This window comes from Gossypium arboreum, chromosome 6, assembly GCF_025698485.1.
Source record: "Gossypium arboreum isolate Shixiya-1 chromosome 6, ASM2569848v2, whole genome shotgun sequence".
Classification (NCBI taxonomy): Eukaryota; Viridiplantae; Streptophyta; class Magnoliopsida; order Malvales; family Malvaceae; genus Gossypium; species Gossypium arboreum.
The window spans coordinates 16,668,170-16,689,085 of NC_069075.1; the positions used below are offsets into that span (position 1 = coordinate 16,668,170).

The 20,916-nt window shown below is 37.6% G+C and overlaps 1 protein-coding gene across 1 annotated transcript; it reads left to right on the plus strand.

Annotated features, from left to right (window-relative positions):
- Window positions 1-17,363: 17,363 nt before the first annotated feature.
- Window positions 17,364-20,706, plus strand: LOC108472409 (probable nucleoside diphosphate kinase 5). The gene is made up of 7 exons (XM_017773923.2): window positions 17,364-17,718; window positions 17,855-17,923; window positions 18,021-18,248; window positions 18,826-18,933; window positions 19,299-19,408; window positions 19,594-19,628; window positions 20,402-20,706. The coding sequence occupies exons 2-6, from the start codon at window positions 17,868-17,870 to the stop codon at window positions 19,623-19,625; spliced, it is 534 nt and encodes a 177-aa protein (XP_017629412.1). The 5' UTR covers window positions 17,364-17,718; window positions 17,855-17,867; the 3' UTR covers window positions 19,626-19,628; window positions 20,402-20,706.
- The last annotated feature ends 210 nt before the right edge of the window (window positions 20,707-20,916 follow it).

Below are 20,916 nucleotides of genomic sequence, written 5' to 3' on the forward strand. Positions count from 1 at the left end.
TTTTTCAAAATCACGTCACTGCTACCATCTAAAAACAGTTTTAATGCTAATTTCACTCTTTCACACATTCTTTATGCTAACCTCATTTTATCTTATATATGTATATACCACAAATCATTTTCACCACATTTCATTCACCATAAGTGTATGTCCAAACCACAATATCACCACAAAACCATCCCGTTGAACAATTCGGATCAATCCTCGATATTTAATGGTTTCAGAACACAGCTCCACCATCATACTTCGCTTAGTTCGGCTCTCTTGTACACATGGTGAACACTTAGTACCACTCATGCGACCCAACCGATTTGTCTTGTAGCTCTCTTGTCTACATGGTGTCCTTCACTTGGAATCACGCATGCGACCTAGCTACATTTATCTTTCACGTAGCTCTCTTGTCTACATGGTGTCCTTCACTTGGAATCACGCATGCGACCTAGCTACATTTATCTTTCACGTAGCTCTCTTGTCTACATGGGATACATCTCGTATCACACATGTGACCTAGCTACTACAGGGTGTCTCGTAGCTTTCTTGTACACATGATGTGCACTCAGCATCATACATGTGACCTAGCTACGCCCTCTATTTCATTCGATCTCTCAGAATGTTCAACCGGATCTCTCTCTATATTTATTTCCATTCTTCCAATAGTCGATTTATATTTTAACATCAGCTAGTATATTTATATAATAGGCTGAAATATAAGAATGTACATGAAATTATTGTAATATTTACATACAAACTTACCTTGGTGCAAAATGTGGAAATTTTGCAATTTAGTCCAAAACTTTTTCCTTCCCTGTTCGAGATCAATTCGCGTCTTTCTTGATCTATAATAACACATTTAGCTCATTTAATACTCATACTATTTATTTCAATCCAAAAATCACATCATGGAAAAATTACATTTTGCCCCTAACTTTTCAAAATTACAATTTTGCCCCTAGGCTCGGAATTTAATTTCAGCCCTTATTCTTATATTTTATGATATGCTGAACATTTTCTCTTCTACAACAACATCAAATTCTCACTCTATCATATAGTTATGAACAATAGGTATTTTTACCGATTATCTTGCTTTTACTCGTTTTCACTTAAAACCGAATAGCACAAGTTATTTAACATAATTTAAAACCTCATATTCTATCATAAAACATCAAAATACACAAATTTCACCTATGGGTATTTTTCCAAATGTGAACCCTAGGTTAAATTATTACTAGCATAAGCTTAATCGAGCTTCCGGATTCCAAAAGCGTAAAGAACATTAAAAGCGGGCTTGGAATCACTTACTATGGAGCTTGAAAGTTGAAGAAACCCTAGCTATGGAGAGAGGGAGAATTCGGCAGCAACTAAGGAGGATGATGACCAATTTTGTGTTATTTTTCCCATTTTATTTCATTTAATATCCAAATGACCAAAATGCCCTCCTTACTAAACTTTCAAAAATTCCTTCCATGTCCTAATTTTGTCCATGAACTTAAAATTGGTCAAATTGCTATTTAAGACCTCCTAATTAATATTCCAAAACAATTTCATACTAAAACTTCGGGATGCAAATTTTGCAACTTATTCGATTTAGTCCCTACTTTCAATTTAAGCACTTTAGGCATAGAATTTCATCACGAAATTTTCACACAATCATGCAATCATATCATAAACCCCAAAATAATTATAAAACAATTATTTCTATCTCGGATTTGTGGTCACGAAACCACTATTCCGATTAGGCCCTAATTCGGGTTGTCACATCTGCTATGCCTTCAATTTGTTCCTTGTAAACACAAAGATGGCAAATCATCTTGGATCCACTTTGATGTGAAAACATCCAAAGGTTAGATCTGCTATGTCTTCAATCTACTCTTCGTCGAATATGGAGATGCCAAATCTGTTTCTTCGATTTATTCTCTGACAATACAGAGATGCCAAATCATCTTGAATCTGCTTCAGTGTAAACATCTGAAGGTCAGATCTGCTATGGCTTTGATTTGTTCCTTGTAAACACAAAGATGCCAAATCATCTTGGATCCACTTTGATTTGAAAACATCCAAAGGTTAGATATGCTATGCTTTAGCCTGTTACCCTACTGCTTAGGGGGTTAAGGCGCATCAATCTTCATTGTCCCTTTGAAGGACATAACCTGTAAAATGTATATGAGTTCATGCCTAATGATTAATATGCTATCGTTGAAGTGAGTCAAATGCTCCTATTTAGACATGTCAAAATGCAAAATGTTTATGAATATGACCCCTATTCCAGATGTCACCACACATTCCTTCGCTGAAGTTTATCCTTGCTTCCCTCGAAGTATCGTTCCTACTCAGCCTGTGGGCTTGTTCCATTCTTCAAATGCTATGGCCCACTGTAAGATGACACTCTCTTAGGATCGTATCGTTTGATTTGTCCAATTTTTAGATTGAAGAAAGAACTTCCTCGAGTTCTTTCAACCCTCATTTATATGAATTCCTCGAACAATTGTTCTGTTTTAGTTTCTTATATTATCTAGAAATTTCCAGAGTAATGCGCAATACTTCATTTGTGAAAATTATTTAGTTCATCTATCATTATTTCAATGCAACACACTTTAAGAATGATGGAAGATAAATTCAATTAAATTTGAATGAATTAAAAATACAAAAGAAATAAATCTGATAGCATATCTTTGAGAAGAAAAAGAATCTAAAGATAGCAAATAGGACAAGAGTTAGATGCCCTAGATATCGCCGCTTGAGTGCCTATACACAAGCTCCATGAAGACTTCCCTGAGTTTAACATGTGTTTAGAAGATCCAAAGTACTTCGTTGATGCCCAGTATGCAACGCACTCCGTTCTTTGCTGAATCAGATATAGCAAGGTCATAGTGTGCTCTTCAAAATTTGAGCTGCCCTTTCGGGTTTTCAACTCAAAACCCTTTTGATCACAAGGCACCCTTTGTTGGTTTTCACCTTGGCCTCTCCTTTTTTTTTCTCTTTTTTTTTGGAGGTCTCAAAGTGCCCTTTGCGAGTTTTCACTTTGAGTTCCCTTCTCCTTAGACAAAGTACCTTTTGACTGAGTCTGAGTTCACTAGATTAGGTAAATTCTTTCCATCCATTTCTGTCAAGATTAATGCTCCCCCAGAGAAAGCCTTCTTCACGACATACGGCCCTTCCCAATTTGGCATCTATCTTCCTCTAAAGTCCTTTTGAATAGGAAGGATCTTTTTTAGTACAAGGTCCCCCTCGTGGAACTCTCTTGGTCGAACCTTCTTGTCATAAGCTCGCATCATTCGCTTCTAATACATCTGACCATGGTGAATGGCTCTTAGCCTCTTTTCCTCAATAAAGTTCAACTAATCATATCGCGATTGTATCCATTCAGCTTTATCCAACTTTATCTCCGACAAAATTCGAAGAGAAGGTATTTCGACTTCAATGGGTAACACTGCCTCCATCCCATAAACCAATGAGAATGGGGTTGCCCCGGTAGAGGTTTTGACCAACGTTCGATAGACAAATGTGCAAATGGTAGTTTCTCATGCCAATCTCTGTAAGTCTTAGTCATTTTTTCCACTATCTTTTTGATATTCTTATTGGCTGCTTCTACTACCCCATTCATTTTTGGGCGATACGGAAATCTTGAACTGACTGCAAACTTCTGTTATCATTTTGTTGTTCAAGTTCAGTGCATTATCTGATATGATCTTTTCAGGCATTCCGTATCGACAAATGATCTCCTTCTTCAAGAATCGACTCATAATCGACTTAGTAACATTTGCATAAGAAGCGGCCTCTACCCATTTTGTGAAGTAGTCAATGACCACGAAGATAAATCGATGTCCATTCGAAGCTTTCGATGATATTGGCCCAATGACATCCATGCCCCACATGGAAAAGGGCCATGGAGAAGTCATAACATGTAGAGGTGAAGGTGGTACATGTATCTTGTCTCCATAAATCTGACATTTATGGCATTTCTTGGCGTAGTTGATACAATCCCCTTCCATGGTAGACCAATAATATCCAAACCTGATGATTTGTCTAGCTATTGTGAAACCATTAGCGTGTGTCCCATAAACACCCTCGTGAACTTCTTCTAAAATTAACTTAGCCTTCACGGCATCGACACATCTCAACAGTACTTGGTCCTTTCTCTTTTTGTACAAGATGTCCCCATCCAAAACGTAATCACAGGTTAATCTCCTTAAAGTTCGCTTATCATTTTCAATTGCCTGTTCTAGGTATTTACGATCTCTCACATATCGCAATATATCCTGATACCAAGGGTTATCATCCTTTTCTTCTTCCTCAATGTTACAACAATAAGTTGGAGCCTCAAAAATACTCATCTGAATGGGTTTCATCTCCTCCTCTTTATTAGCTCTAATTATTAAAGCCAAGGTTGCTAGAGCATCTGCCATCTGGTTTTCGTCTCGCGGGATATAATTGAAAGTGATGTCATCGAACTCCTCAAGTAACCCCAAAACTATCATTCGATAATTGATCAATTTAGGATCCCTTGTCTCCCATTCACCTCTAAGCTGATAAATTACCAACGTAGAGTCTTCATATACTTCCAAGGTTCTTATTCCTCACGCTATTGCCGCTTGGAGTCCCGTGATGCATGTTTCATACTCGGCCATATTGTTTGTGCAATCAAAATCTAACTTGCACGTGAATGGATAATAATCGCCATTCGAGGATTCCAGGACTGCCCCAATTCCATTTCCCACCGCATTGGATGCCCCATCAAAGCTCAACTTCCAAGCATAATCCTCTGTAGTTGTTACACACATCAACTCCTCATTTGAAAAATCAAAACTCAACGGCTTGTAATCTTCTAGAGCTCTGCTAGCGAGGAATTCTGCTATCGCGCTTCCTTTTATAGCCTTTTGACTCACATAGACTATATCAAATTCTGAAAGCAATATTTGCCATCTCGCCATTCTCCCATTCAACGCTGTTGACTCCATCATATATTTCAAAGGATCAAGTTTTGAAATAAGCCAAGTAGTATGATATAGCATATACTGTCTTAACCTCCGAGTTGTCCAAATCAGAGCGCAACACAATTTTTCGATAAGCAAGTATCTCATTTCACATTCGGTGAATTTCTTACTGAGGTAATATATCTCCTTCTCCTTTCTTCCTGACTCATCATGTTGGCCAAGCACACATCCCATGGAATTGCTGAATACTGATAAGTACAGTATTAGTGGTCTATCTAGACTGGGCAGAGATAACACCGGAGCATTCAACAAGTACTATTTGACCTTTTCAAAAGCATTTTGGCATTCCTCATCCCAAGTACCTTGATTGTACTTTCTAATGAGGTGAAAGATGGGATCACACTTCTCAGTTAGTTGTGAAATAAACCAAGCAATGTAATTCAATCTTCCTAGAAATCCTCGAACTTCCTTCTGAGTTTGTGGTGGAGGTAATTCTCGTATGGCTCTGACCTTGTCTGAGTCAACTTCAATTCCCTTTTCACTGACTACGAAGCCTAATAACTTTCTTGATCTAGCTCCAAAGGTACACTTTGCTGGATTGAGCTTTAACTGAAACTTTCTCAATCTCAAGAACAATCTTCTCAAGACCTCAATGTGCTCTTTTTCTGTACACGACTTGGAAATCATATCATCAACTTACACCTCAATATCCTTATGCATCATGTCGTAGAACAAGTTCAGCATGGCCCGTTGGTATGTTGCCCCCGTATTCTTCAACCCAAACGGCATCACTTTGTAGCAAAATGTACCTCACAAGGTTATGAAGGTAGTTTTATCCATGTCCTCTGGATGCATCTTTATCTGATTGTACCCCGAGAAACCACCATGAAAGAGAATAATGAATATCCTACTGTGTTGTCTACTATAGTGTCAATGTGTAGCAAAGGAAAATTGTCCTTTGGGCTAGCTTTGTTCAGGTCTCTGTAATCAACGCACATTCGTACCTTCCCATCCTTCTTAGGAACAGGCACAATGTTAGCTACCCATTCCGAGTACTTTACCTCTTGTAAGAAACCTACATCGAACTGCTTCTTAACTTCGTCCTTTATTTTCAGAACAATATCTGGCCTCATTCTCCGCAACTTCTATTGGCCTGGCTTACAATCCTGTCTTATTGGAAGACAATACACCACAATATCAGTATTTAACCCTAGCATATCTTAATAGGACCATGCGAAGATATCCTTGAATTCACGTAGCAACTCAATCAGTCCTTGCCTTGTGTCCTTGGCAATAAGTGTCCCAATTTTCACCTCTTTCCCTTCCTCAAGGGCTACATTCTCTATTGCCTATTTCTCATGGGGCCTAATTTGTTTCTCTTCCTGTTTTACCATTCTCAACAGATCTAGAGACACATCACAATCCTGGACATCTTCAAAATCCTGAGATTCCTTTAAACACATGTCTTGCTTGCAAGAGAAATCAGGATTTGTAATATCGATGCTCATGTCATTGATATCTAAGGACCTGTGAGGTATAAAAGAATATACAAAGAATGAATGAATTGAAAAATGATCATTTGTGTGTTACGAGTGAAAGAATAAAAAGGTAAAAACTTGACAGAATATTGGTCGATAGAATGAAACCATACTCATTCGAATTAATAAAAGTTATGTTTTATTAAAATAAGATAGATGATCATAAGCCTATTTCACAAATGTAATCCCATTATTCCTAGGCTCTAGAATAACAAGAGTGTTTTGAGAATTTCTCTGAAAAATCTTTAAAGACTACAGGAAGTTCTTCCGCAGTCTAATTGTTCAGAGAGCTTTCTGGTTCATAAGGGCGAATGCTCTCAAGGTTTCTTTGCTCCGATCCTTCGTCATGTATAGCATTGATCTGATGACTTTCTTTTACGAGTAACCCTCCCGAAATGAAATTTTTGGATATAGGGTGGAATGTCATCGGTTCCCACTCCACTTCTTTTCTATTAAGGCGCGCCTTTCTTCCCTCTTGGCGCTTCTTAATTTCCTTCCTCCTTTGCTTATAGTCTAGTTTGAAGCCCAGACCAAAACGATCTCTCTTCTCTTTAAGTTCTAGGATTTGAGTCCCTCCTTGTAGGTATTTTCCTAACCCTTTTCTTGGTAAGGCTCCCTTTCCCGACATCATTCGTAGAGCCATCCTCGTAGCTTTTGCTATCTTTGGCACTAGTAGTAGCTCACTCCCTGCTGAAATGAAGGTTGCATTTACAAATTCCAAAGAGCGAAAGGAACACTCAATAGACTCTTCGTTCGTCTTGACATAAGGAGCCTTTCTAGTGACTGCGGCGATAATGTCCTCCTCCACATTGATGGTTACTAACCGTCCATCCGTCACTAACTTCAGTTTTTGGTGTAACGATGAGGGCACCGCTCCCGCTGAGTGTATCCATGGCCTACCTAATAAGCAATTGTAGGAAGGCTTGATATCCATCACCAAAAAGTCTACTTCATATATATTCGACCCAATTTCTAAAGGGATGTCAATCCTTCTCATCACCTTCCTTTCTATACCGTCGAAGGCTCTTACCACATTTTGACATGTCTTTATGTGAGAATCGTCAATGGGTAATCTATTTAATGTAGATAACGGTAAAACATTCAAGGCCGATCCATTATCGATAAGTACGCTTGGGAGTGTGTACCCTTTGCATCCAGTTGTGATGTGCAAGGCTTTAGTTGACCCCCTGCCCCCCAGTGGGATTTCATCATCATTAAAGTAGATGAAATTATCCACACTTATGTTATTCACTAACCGGTCCAACTTGTTAACGGATATGTCATGGGTGACATATGTTTCGTTAAGCACCTTCATTAATGCATCCCTATGCACTTCAGAACTCAGAAGTAGAGCCAATACTAATAGGCGAGCCGGCTGCTTACGCAATTGCTCGACCACACTATACTCGCTATGCTTAAGGAACTTTAGAAATTCCTTAGCCTCATCTTCCTTTACTGGCTCCTTGACAAGCACTTCAGCCTCTTTCTCTGTACTAACACTTTTTGCTTTTATGGGCTCCTCTCTGACGCCCACCATATTATACCGCTTCCCACTCCGTGTATAGGAACCCTCCACTTGAGCTTCTTTAGAGGCACTTGCTATATCTTCTCTCTCTGACATTGACACACGACAATTATAACTCCATGGCACCCTTTTGTTATCCTTATAAGGAAAAGAAACAGGTTTGTGAATGATGACTTTCGATACCATTGGTGTTTCAACTTCATTACTTCCTGGTAAAGAAATAATGATCCTTGGCCAGTTTTGATTTTTCGGTGCACCTTCTAACGTGCATATATGTTTCTCATTTGGCCCAGCTTCATAAAATTCTAGCTCTTTGTTATCCATAAGCTTTGCATCAAGGCTTTAAACTCGTCACATTCTTGGATCTCGTGCCCCTCTTCAGCATGGTACTCACAGTGGTCCCTTGCTCCTTTATTCCTCTCTTTAGAGATTATCATCACTCTTTTCACCATTTCCTCCCAAATCATCCTCATTGGCGTTCTCACCTCAGCCACGCTTTCCTTCATTCTCCTCGCACTGGTTTCGCCAATGGCATTCACTCCTTGATCGCTATGATTTGGTAATGGGTTTTCAGTATAGGAGAATTGTCGAACTTCACTACCCCCATCTTAATAAGTCTCTCCACGGCCTTCTTGAAACCTGTACAATTTTCGATCGAATGCCCCGGTATTCCAGCATGGTATTCATATCTGGCTTTCGCATCATACCATTTAGGATATGGAGGCTGTAGTGGTTTCAAATGGAAAGGAGCAATAGCATGCGCATCATATAAGCTTTGATAAAGCTCACGATATGTCACAGGGATAGGTGTAAATTGTATCATCTCGGTATTTTATCTTGTATCCGACTCCTGCCTTTGAGAATTTTGTTGCTCAATCGCTACTGCTTTAGCTGTGATTGCCTTCGAGTTGAAGGTACTTGTGTTGTTCATTTCATTATCCTTTCTCCTTGGGGCCGATCTTTTGATTGCTTCCCCCTCGATTTTGCCACCGCTTATGGCGTTCTCAATCATCTCTCCTGCCATGACTATATCTGTAAAGCTTTTGGTGGTGCTCCCAATCATATGAGTAATAAATGGAGCCTTCAGAGAGTTGATAAACAACATGGTGGTCTCCTTCTCTAGTAGGGGTGGTTGAACCTGTATTGCCACCTCTCTCCATCTCTGTGTATATTGCCTAAAATTTTCATTAGGCTTTTTCTCCATATTTTGCAGCATGATCCTGTCTGGAGTCATGTCAGTCACATGATTGTACTGCTGTATGAAAGCTTGTGCCAAACCCTTCCATGAATTTATTTTGGTACTGCTCAGTTGATTGTACCACTTGGCCGCTGCTCCAACTAAACTGTCCTGGAAACAATAGATCAACAGTTGATCATTGTTTACGTACCCAATCATCCTCCTATAGAACATTGTGACGTGGGCCTCTGAGCAAGTAGTTCTATTGTATTTCTCGAACTCTGACATCTTAAATTTGTGAGGAAGCACCAAGTTTGGGACCAAGCTTAGATCTTTGGCATCAACTCCATGATGCCCATCAACACTCTCTAAAGCCTTAAATTTCTCCTCCAGCCATCTGCAATGTTCCTCTAACTGTTTTGTAGCTTCGGCTCTCAAATCTTTCTTTTCAGCCACGTCCAAGTCAGGAATGAGAGGATTAGTAGGGTTGTCACCCAAATTGAATCCCGAGCCAGCTGGGTAAGTCATATGAATCCCAGCATCAACCGACCCATATTGAGGCCTTATGGTGAAACATGGCCTCCTAGGAGGTGCCTCGGTTTGTGTAGGCCCGTGGGGTGGAGTAGAGCCTGGAGGATGATCCTCTTCCTCCTCACCAGTGATTGCTATAGGGGTCTTTCCCTTATCAGTGGCCCTCAGTAACTGAGCCATCTCAGCCATCATATTCCTCTGAGCCTCTAGCATTTTCTCCCTTATGTCGTTTTGCATTTTGGCCAATTACTCTTGCAATTGGTCCTGCATGTCCTTCTGTAGCTGTTCAAACCTTTGATCCATATTCCTAGATTTTGCACGAGTTCCGTACTGATGCGTTGTTTCCAGATTTTATTTTCTACTTCTCTCTGGTAATTTTAACTAATTAGGGTCTTTCTATTACTTTGAATGCAAATGATGCGATAAAATGCTATGAGATGTAAATGCATGAATGCCAAAAGGACATCGATTCTGATTCAATCTTATTTAGAAAAATTTATTTAGAAAAAAGAATATCTTTACATATAAGAGGATTACAAATACGCTTTCGCCCTAATGCCCAAAGTTTTAACTCTATCTAATAAAAGGGTTAACTCTCGTCCTATATCCGACGATGACTCATACATCAAACTCAATACATCAGCTCGTATTGCCAAGTCTTGCACGTTTTCAGCAACCTCTCGAATCTGGGCTACTGCTTCTCCAATGATGTGATCCCTTTCTCTGACCTGTCCTCTAGACTGATGAAGCTCTCCCTTCAAATGATCTTCTCGTATCCTAAGCTGCTCGATTAGGAGATTACTATCCTGCAATGCTGATTCCAACTCCTCAACTTTGCCTTTTAATTTCTTTACCTCAATCGTAGAATCACGACTTCGATGCAGATGAAGGGATCGCCCGAGCTCAGTTACTTTAGTCTTTAAACCTTGATTTTCTTTTTCTAAAGTCAAATTCCACGATTGAATCTCTTGGAACTTCTTCTCCCAATATTCGGACTTAGCTTTTTCCTCTTGGACCTTTTTCTGCCCCTGATCTGAAAACCTTCCTAGTCCTGCTCTCTTCAAAGCTACTTGTGCCCTTTTGTAGTGCTCCTTTAAATCGTCTCGGTCCTCCTCGATCTTTCTTTTTTCTTTCCTCTCTTTCTCGACCTCCATCTTTTGAACGTCGACGTCTAGGCTCAAGTACATCTTTTCTTCTTCGAGCTTTGCTATCCTCTTCTCAAGCTCCAAGTTCTTTCTCTCGAACTCTTGCTTCATAATTTCTAACTCCGAGGGCGTCACTTGCAAATATTCCTCTATCGGTCTAGCTCTTTCCACGCTTGGCTTAGGGATGTTATCATTAATCCTTCTACCTCTCCACTCGACGTACTTTGGAGTTGTAGCAGGGCTAATAACTACTCCCTTTAATCGACAAGTCTTGTTCAAGCACTAGAGATCTCACTGACCTTCCTCTTGTAGTCAGCTCCTCTATACATGAACTCACTCTGAACCAAACCGTAAGTTACCAATATGAACTGTCTCAATCCATGTTGCCTCAGCACAAGCAAAGGGGAATAACCAATGGCACCCCAAATTCCCAACAGAGGGACCCAATCAAAACTGCCACATCGGTAAAGAATCTCACCAGGAATCATCCACGAAGCCCTCCACTCTACGTCCTTTGACTGCAGATTCTGAAGTAGCGCTATCCAATTTTTTTCAGGAACATCAACTTTCCTAGTTGAAGCTGCTATGTCCTTCAACGGGGAGTAATCCTCGAAGAAGACCAAACAAACCACCCTATCTATCAATCGAAAGTGACTATAGAACCAAGCTAAAAGTAACTGAGCACAACCTACAAACCTACCCGCACTGGCCCTCTTACATGCATTCAAGGACCTGAATGTCTTCACCAAAATCGCAGGAACAGAAGTGACCCATTTGCTAAGTCGATGGAAGAAATCCGTGGTCGCCTCGTCCACATATCCCAAGACCTTGGGGAAAACCATCAATCCGTAAATTCTTAAGGCAAAAATGTCTACCCTCTTCGCCTCGTCTGGATGTGTCTGGATCAGATCTTTCAAAGCTCCCCACGGAATGCACTTACTCTCACCCTTTTCCTTAATTCTAGCCATGATCCACTGCTCGCTCATCTCCATAATGGTCATTAGCTTCTTACCAAAGGATGGGACAAAGCAGCTCGAGAATAAATCCTATCACACTGAAATCTAGGACACCGAAGTAAGGCTGTGTACTCCTCCATAGTAGGTACTCAATCTACCTCCTTAAAGGTAAAACAACTGTATGCTGGGTTCCAAAACTGAGCGAGAGCTTGAAACAAGTGCTCATCAAATTGAATATCAAACAAATAGGGAAAATCTCCGTAATTACCGTAGAATGATTGCTTGGTCTCATTGCCCCACTGATCCCAACTCGCCTTAAGCACCGGCAGATTATTCTGTATGACTCTGATATGAGTGTAGTCTGATAGCTCCGACATATATCCCACAGTTATGCTATCCCCTTTTCCTAGCTGAGTTTGCTCAGACCATCTATGGACGTTAGCGTTGCCCTCCACTCTATCAAGAAGTCCGTTCTCCATAATAAAACTTTCTAACTTAGAAACTGACCGTGAATTGATACATTTTAAATGCGAAATGACATGCAATGAAAAAAGGAAACAGTCAGTATCACATAATATTAATAAACTCAAGAATGATATGTGAGGGTAATATCTAAAGTATAATTCTAACTAAGTTAAGCTCTTACGGTTTTTCTATATGAGGTTTCAGTTCTAAAGTTGAGGTACCTGAACCAGCAGATTCCTCGATTCTCACCCATTATAGGCTCATTTGAATCGAGTTCAGTTTAGGGGAATACATTTCCCTATGGCTACACGGAGATGAAAATCTCACGAAACCATAGGTACGGATGTATCCTGAAAGTGATCCACTATCCTGCACAGAGGCGAAAACCTCACGAAGGCATAGTTTCTCACTCCCACTTAAGGGTGTGACCACAACGGTCATGCAAATGCAATGCGTATCAGAATATATAACATATGCAATAATACAAACACATGTAATGCAAAGAGGATTGAATTTTAAAATTTTTCAAATTTTCGACATTAAGACAAAAGGTAATCAATTATACGGCTTGACTCTCTTATTACTCCTCAGTGGAGTCGCCAAGCTGTCGAGACCATTTTTAAATCGGGTTTTGGAAAATGGAAATCGACTTTAAGAAAAACCAAAACGGGAGTCGCCACCAATCTTTTTAGGTGTGATTGGATTACCTCTAAAATATTTTGTTTTAAAATCATTAGTTTTGGTCTACGAAATCAAGAAAACGGGTTCGGGAATCGGTTATGAACTAGGAAAGGTTAGCAACCTCGTAACGCTCAAAAATTGGTACCTAATTGACTATCAAATGTCTTTAATGTTGGAAGTTTAAAAATTTTTAAGATGTAATCCTCTTTAGAATATTTTAATTTTGTAAATTAGGGTTCACTTGTATCAAATGAATCAAAATATTACATCCAATAAGTTAGGAAGCAATATTTTTAAGACATTCGAAGCTAAGCTAGTCCTTTTTAAAAATCCCTATCTCAAAACAACAAAACGCCATATCCAGTAAGTTAGGACACAACGCTTTGAAATTCCAAGACAGTTGTTCGTATTTTGAAAACCTTAAAAACTTAGAAGGGTGCTTGACTATTCGAACTCAACGTAAAAAGTTTCAACCTAGTAAGTTAGGGCACTACCTTTCTCGAAGTTTTCAAATACCAAGCATTGCCTTTTTATTTTTGAAAACTTTTGAATCTCGTTTTTAATTAACGCATGAAGAACCATATATATACATTATAACATGTAAGATAGCATATTACAATAATAGGTAGCTAAAACATGCATTTAAATAATATGATAGTAATAATATAAAGGTCCTATACTAGATACATACATAAATATAGCAAATCTTAGTTACATAACAACATACATATTAAGATAAACATAGCATATATTGAAGATGAATAAGCAAAATATACGAACATACAAAGTAATAATTTAAAAGCGATGCATGATATACAATTAGACATATAAATATATACAAAACAAATGTGATAATATATAAATAATAATAATAATGTAGTAAGTATTCTACATATAAAAATATAGTAACATAAATAGTATATAATATATAACATATAAAAAACAAAATAAATATATATATATATATAACAAATATATAATAAAATTTTTTTTAAAATGTATAATAATAATCTAATGAATAATATATACTATTTTATATAACTAATATTTTAAAAAATAATATAAAATAAAAAGGATTAAAATTGAATTTAATTAAGACATTTGGGGGTTAATTTGCAAAATAACAAAAATTTTGGGCCTGATTGAAATGCGCGTTAAATTCAGAGGACTCACAAGGCAATTTAGCCCTAATCCCAAAACGACACCGTTTCCCAAATACTGTTTTAAAATCACTGTGAGGACTAAATTGAAACAAAATTAAAACATTAGAGCTAGATTAAAAAATAAATAAAATGAAATTATAAATATTAAAAATGTAGGAGGACCAATTGAGTAATTTACCCAATCTTCAAAAACACGCGGATCCTCCTCGGGTAATCGGGTCAACACACGGATCCTGGTCTAAAAACGATGTTGTTTTGTGCTTATTGAATTAAACCAAAACGGCACCGTTCCGTTTAGGCTATATAAGCCAAATTTTAAGTTTAAAAATCATTTCTGAAGTCTGTTTTAAAAAAAAAAAAGAAAGAAACTCTCTGACAGAGAGTTGGGGAGGGGCTCTCGGAGTGTCACCGGACCTTCATCCAGGGGTTTGCACGCGCTACGCGCCCAAGCGCCACCGTCAACGCCGTCATGTACGGCGGCCAGAATTTGAAACGTTTCGACTTCACGAAGAGATTTCAACGATAAACTCTATCCCGATCTATTTTAATAATGTTTGCATGTTATTTAGAAGAGAAAAAATAAAAGCAAAGATATATCACCTCTGTTTCCTGTAAAAATCTCTAGTGTATTAGTGTAAAAATATTCTGTGTACAGTATTTGTGGTATATCTCTCTGGTGTTTTTTTCTCTATGCGTGTGTAAGTTTTTTCCTGTGTCCCCCCTCTACAGATTGAAAAGAAGGCTTTATAGCCTCGATAAACCACTACAAGTTTTGGAAAGAAATCTCTGATTTCTTTCCGTATTCGCTTCGCATGTCTGCTGTGATTTTCTTTCCTTTTCTTGCATGCGAATCGCGAGGATTTCGTTTGAGCACCAATGACTGCGCGCTGATGGGGCCAGTGCTGGATTGTAGCACATGACAATTCTGGCGTGATTCGTGCGCCGATGGTGGCGTGATGCATGGTGGCGAAGTTGAGGAGTCACGGCGCACTGATGAAGGCGACGATTGGGCCATTGGACCTGAAAAGTCGTGACATTTAGAACCTCGAAGCATCTAGAATCCCCCTTCGCGACGCCTAACTTCTCAGGAAACCCTAAGGTTTCCTGATCCATTTACTGCTTTGGGTCTTTTGGGCCTTGTGTATCCTTGGGTCAAGGATTTTGGATCATCCGGTGTAGATGGGTCTGAGTGTTTAAATCTAGGCTTGGGTGTAATCGGTTGCCGGGTCTAAAGCTTAAATGTTTGGGCTGCAACTGTTTGGGCTCTGTAATAGGTTATGGGGTTAAGTGTTTTTTGGGCTTTGTACACGAAGTTTTTAATAGACTTTTAAAATAAATATTTATTTATTCATTTATTATTTTTAGTTTTAAGGCCCGGGCAGATTTGGGCTATTACAGTCGTATACTTTATTCTTTCCTTGATCAAGTCTCGGTTCACGTTTTTCTTGATCTATAATGCCAAATTTAACTTATTTATTATTCACATTATTCAAATGGGTCCATAAATCATACTTTTGCAAATTTACATTCTGACCCCTAAACTTTCACATATTTTCACTTCGGTCCCTAGGCTCATAAGATGGAATGTGCTCGGTTTTCTTATACTTTAAGCCTAGTCGAAACTTTATGGCTCTTATAGTAGCCCACATTTCTCCTTTATTAACATGATTACTACCTATTTTACAACTTTTACATTTTAGTCCTTTTTAGGTGTTTTCATGAAAAATCACCTAGTAAAAGATGTTTATCATGCGTCAAACATTCATATTCCTCCATAAATCTTCAAAATACCAACAAGTCATGCATGGGTCAATTTTTAAACATGAACCCTAGCTTAAAATATGGGTAGAAATGAGTAGATCATGTTACAAGGATTTCAAAAATGCAAAGAACGTTAAAAACGGGGCTCGGAATCACTTACAATCAAGCTTGAAAATGTTGAGCAAACCCTAACTGTGGGGTCTTGAAATTTTCGGCAGTGAGAGAAGAAGATGAACACCAAATTTGACTTATTTTTCCTTTTTTATTCTTTTAATTACCAAATGACCAAAATGCCCTTAGGACTTTTCTTTCACATTTTTCCTATGCATGTCCATTTTTGTCTAAAATTATAAAAATTGGTCAAATTGCTAATTAGGACCCTTTAATTCATAATCTAAAACAATTTAATGCTTAAAGCTTCTAGAATGCAAGTTTTGTACTTTATTCAATTTGGTCCTTAAAATGCAATTAGACATTTTATGCATAGAATTTCTTCTTGAAATTTTCACATAAGCATACATTCATAACATAAAACTCATAAGAATCATATAATAATTATTTTTATCTCAGATTTGTGGTCTCGAAACTACTATTCCGAATAGGCCCTAATTCGGGATGTTACAGCCACACCATGAGAACCAACTGGAGGTGGCAAGTTACATAAATAATAGGGGTTAGGACCCCTACTCAAATACCTACAATCCCAGTTGGAGGGATCATCCAAAATTCAAGTGGGGAGGTAACCAAAGAGGCGCGAATCAAGCTCAAGCTCGACAAAATCCTCCTTATCAACCTCCACCATTGCAACAAGAAGTCGTGGGCAATGGCCATGCTGTATATGGTCAAAGATTCGACCAACTAGAGGGGGAGATGCAAACAACAATGACGAACATTTGAAAATTCCAAACGACATGTGGACTACTCGAATCCCAGATGGATAAACTCTACGACCAAATGAGCCAATTGATGACAATGTTACAGAAACAAAATGACCAGATTCTCCCTAGTAACACGGAGAATTACCCTCAGAGAGATGGAAAGGAGCACGTAAAGGCAATCCCATTGCGATCGGGCAAGGTATTAAAGCCGTCGATCACACTCATCCATGAAGAGGAGGAGGTTCTCGAATAGGTCAACAAATCCACGAAAAAGGAGCAAACCAGGCACCATGAACCAAATAAAGAGGTAGCCGAACTAGAGTTTGATCCAATAATAGTAAAACTAAGCACAACGAATGTGCCATTCCCTACAAGACTAGAGGACAAACAAAACAGGGACGAAGTAGATTTTATAAATTTTCTTAATTCATTTAAATCTCTCGATGTCAATTTTCCTCTATTAGAACTTATTGATAAAATCTCAAAATATGCCAAGTATTTAAAAGAAATCATGAAACGACATAAGAAAATGAAAAAGGACAAGCAAATTGACATTCACACCTCGTGCGGTGCACTAATCACAAAGAAGATACCATGAAGTTAAATGATCCGGGTAGCTTTACAATCCTAATAGGGATAAATAATTGATATTTTAGCAAAGTCCTTTGTGATTTAGGGTCTAGCCTAAATTTGATTTTAATTAGCATTCTATATGGTTAAAACTAAAACTATTAAGCGGTCTTAAACCGTAGGCTAATCACTAGAACTAGAAGCCGAAATCATTATTATTTCTGTAAACGGTTGACCTCGACGGTTAAACAGCTATAAATGAGATTCATCGCATCCGAACTTCTTCGGAACAATATATTTTCGAATTTATTTTCACACCAAAGTCTCTTATACCTTCCTTTCTTTTTCATTTTCCCGCCCCTCTTCTTGGTAGAGAGAAAAAGAACATAAACTTCTGGTATGTCCCCTTTAGAAGAAAACACATTAATTGATCTAGAAAAATGGATATCATTTCTCGAAATTATTATATTCATCTGTTATTTGTTAAAATCATTTTAATTAGAAAATATTTTCCTCTATTTTCTGTTTCACAGGTTTTATCTGCAAATGACTCAATTTCTGACCAGGTTTTTCTTCTTTTCGATGTTAATAATAGTCTTGAGGTACATCTTCGATATTTAATTTTGGAGTAATTTTTCCGCATATCTGCTATTTTTTTAATGGATTCTTCTAAACCTGTATTTGAAACTAATACCGTAGGTGTTATTCAAGTACTGTAAGGGGTGAAAAGGAGAGAACTTTAGGCATAATAAAGCCAGATGGATTATCTGGTAACTATACTAACAGAATAAAACAAGTTATTCTGGAATCAGGTTTCGAAATCAGTAAGGAAATGGTGATTCAACTTGATGAACAAGATGCAACTAATTTTTATGCCGAGCACTCTTCCAAGATCTTCTTTACTGATCTTATCAGATACATGACTAGGTTATTACTTTTTCTTTCTTTTTTGTCTTGATTCAATAGTATTACTTCAAATCTCAATGCTGTTTTTGAATTACTTGGATTTGCAAAATTTCTGCATTTGCTTTCACCTAATGTTGTAAATTCATAGACAGAACCAGTCATGCTTTTATTATATATGTTGACGGTGTCATACACTTTCTGATTGTAAATTCTCCATGCATTTTCATTTTTGATAGAACGGAAAAAGAACAAAAAATTGTAAAAATGTTGAGCATGTGAAAAGGAAGCTATTTATGTTTATGCTTTTCTTTATGATTATTCAATTCATTTATCTGAATTTCAAGGCTTATTAGACCCTGCTTTTATTCTTTTGAATGTTTTGGTAGTATTATATTTGTTTTGTTTTTCAAGTTGCAGAGCCAAGAGATGTCTTGATGCAGCACATACTTTAATCTTCTTATAAATAAGATGACCATTGTTGATCTCTCATCTTTCAAATATGTTTTTATAACTATTTATCATACCAGTCTGCAAATTTTAGTAACATGTTAGCCCGCTACTCGATCTCACGCTTTTCACTGACATTCATGTTTGACAGTGGTCCGGTGTTAGTTATGATTTTAGAGAAGGAAGATGCGGTTGCTCATTGGCGAGATTTGATTGGACCCACTGATGCCGGCAAGGCTAAAATTACTCATCCTCATAGGTTATACATGTTTCTTCATCTTATGCTTTGTCCATTTTATGGTTCAAGAAGATTAATCCTTATATGTTTTGTGGCTGCCCTTCTCAATCACGTGTTCTTCAGAATTCGAACTTAAATTCTTTCCCTGGGAATGCGATGCACCCAACACTTATTGGTTGTGCTTTGTCATTATACTGGTATTGTCTAATGATTTTCTTGTGTGATCTACTTTATTTGACAAAGAATACTTGTCCTCCCATCACCTAACAAGATTTGATCCTTGCCAACTTTGAAGTAGATCTTCATCCTAGACGAAATTTAAATTTATGGTAACTTGACCCCCCAAGTAATCTGTCATTTTTGTTGGCTGTTTCTTTTGTGTCCAGCATTAGAGCAATTTGCGGGAAAGATTTAGAAAAGAACTGTATACATGGTTCAGATTCCCATCAATCAGCTGAAAGGGAGATTGCATTTTTCTTCAAAGAGGCACCTTCAGGTTAGCTCTTGTCCAGTTGCTCCCCTTTTCCGGTCAATTTACTAGCCAGATCCATGATTTATAACTGAGATGGGCTAATATCGAGCATATAATGATATGTAATATGGAGTAACAAATATATATTAGTGTCAGTCTTGACTTCTTTCTGTCTTTACTTTTTTCGTTCCATATTTGGGCTTTTGCAGATGAAGCAGTCAGAAAACATGATGAACTGTAACTGGTAAGTACTTAACGCTGAAGCTATACATAATGGTTAATTTGTATTATAGCCTTTTTTTTTTTTCCTTGGAATTGGTTTCAATCACCCGGCTTCTCTTCTCATAAACCATCATATCTGGTGAAGGCACAACATTATATACACATTCCCTTCCATTTGTTTGGCTGTCTTAAAGTGGTCAATTTTTCGTAGTTGTAGCATCATATGCCTTGTAATTGTCTTGCCTACGGCAATGCCAAAACTTGTCCTTCCCAATGTTAAGTTTACAAAAAGATGATGAATGAAACTTGTATTACTTCAAAAGAATACATTGAAGTTCTTATTTCTTGAGTAGGAGCTGTGCATGCTTATATGGTAAAGCATGCAGTCAATAACTGCTAATGACAACTAACAATAACTACTAACAGTTATCAGTAACCGATATCAACTAACAACAGACTTAACAGAATAATAACAGAAGCCAATCACTAGGTCAACTATTATTCTAACACCCAACATCTTTCTCTTCATTAACATTTTCAAGAATTCATTATCTCGGGTTGTAATATGCTTTTATAGTTTTATGTGGTTCTTATGTGCCTGCTTATCCAATCTTTCTTACAAAGATCGATGACTTATTGCTTGGCCTCCAAAAATATGATTATTATGCAAATCTGAAGGAAATGGTAGAATCTGGTAAAGGGGAGGGTTATAGAATGAAGAATTTGAATCAACATATCTATTTTGTTGGATTTTGACAATTTATTCTAGCCATTCGTCTTATCACAACATTACAGGAAAATCCAAACTGCCGACATTGGAGCTACTTTGCATTCTCCGTTTTGATTTAACATGTAAGAACTTTACTGTTCTAAATTACAAACTGTCGTATTTGGAAAATGGTTTAGTTTGGTTTGTAACTGTAGCAACAGAATGAGAAGTAAATGTACTGAGTGAATATTATAGTAGGTATGTTTTCTTTTGTTGAACAGTTTTTCCTTTTAAGTGTAAGCTAAACATTTATGCCCTCTCAAACCAAATAGAGTGGAGTTTCTGTACATTGTTATAAAATAAAATAATTTTGAAGTCTCTTTTAAAACAAGTATACAGTTGTCGATTAAGTAATAAATTAATAATGAAATACTTGTTAGGAGAGTATTTCAAAGATTAAATTCACAGGATTGACGGTAACCACTTAAAAAATAGAAATTGAAGATACTAATTTTAAGCAACAATAAGTAGTCAACCTATGAATACTAATGGCATTAGGTAAAATTTATCAGTGTAACCGATTGATGTAGACAAAAGAATC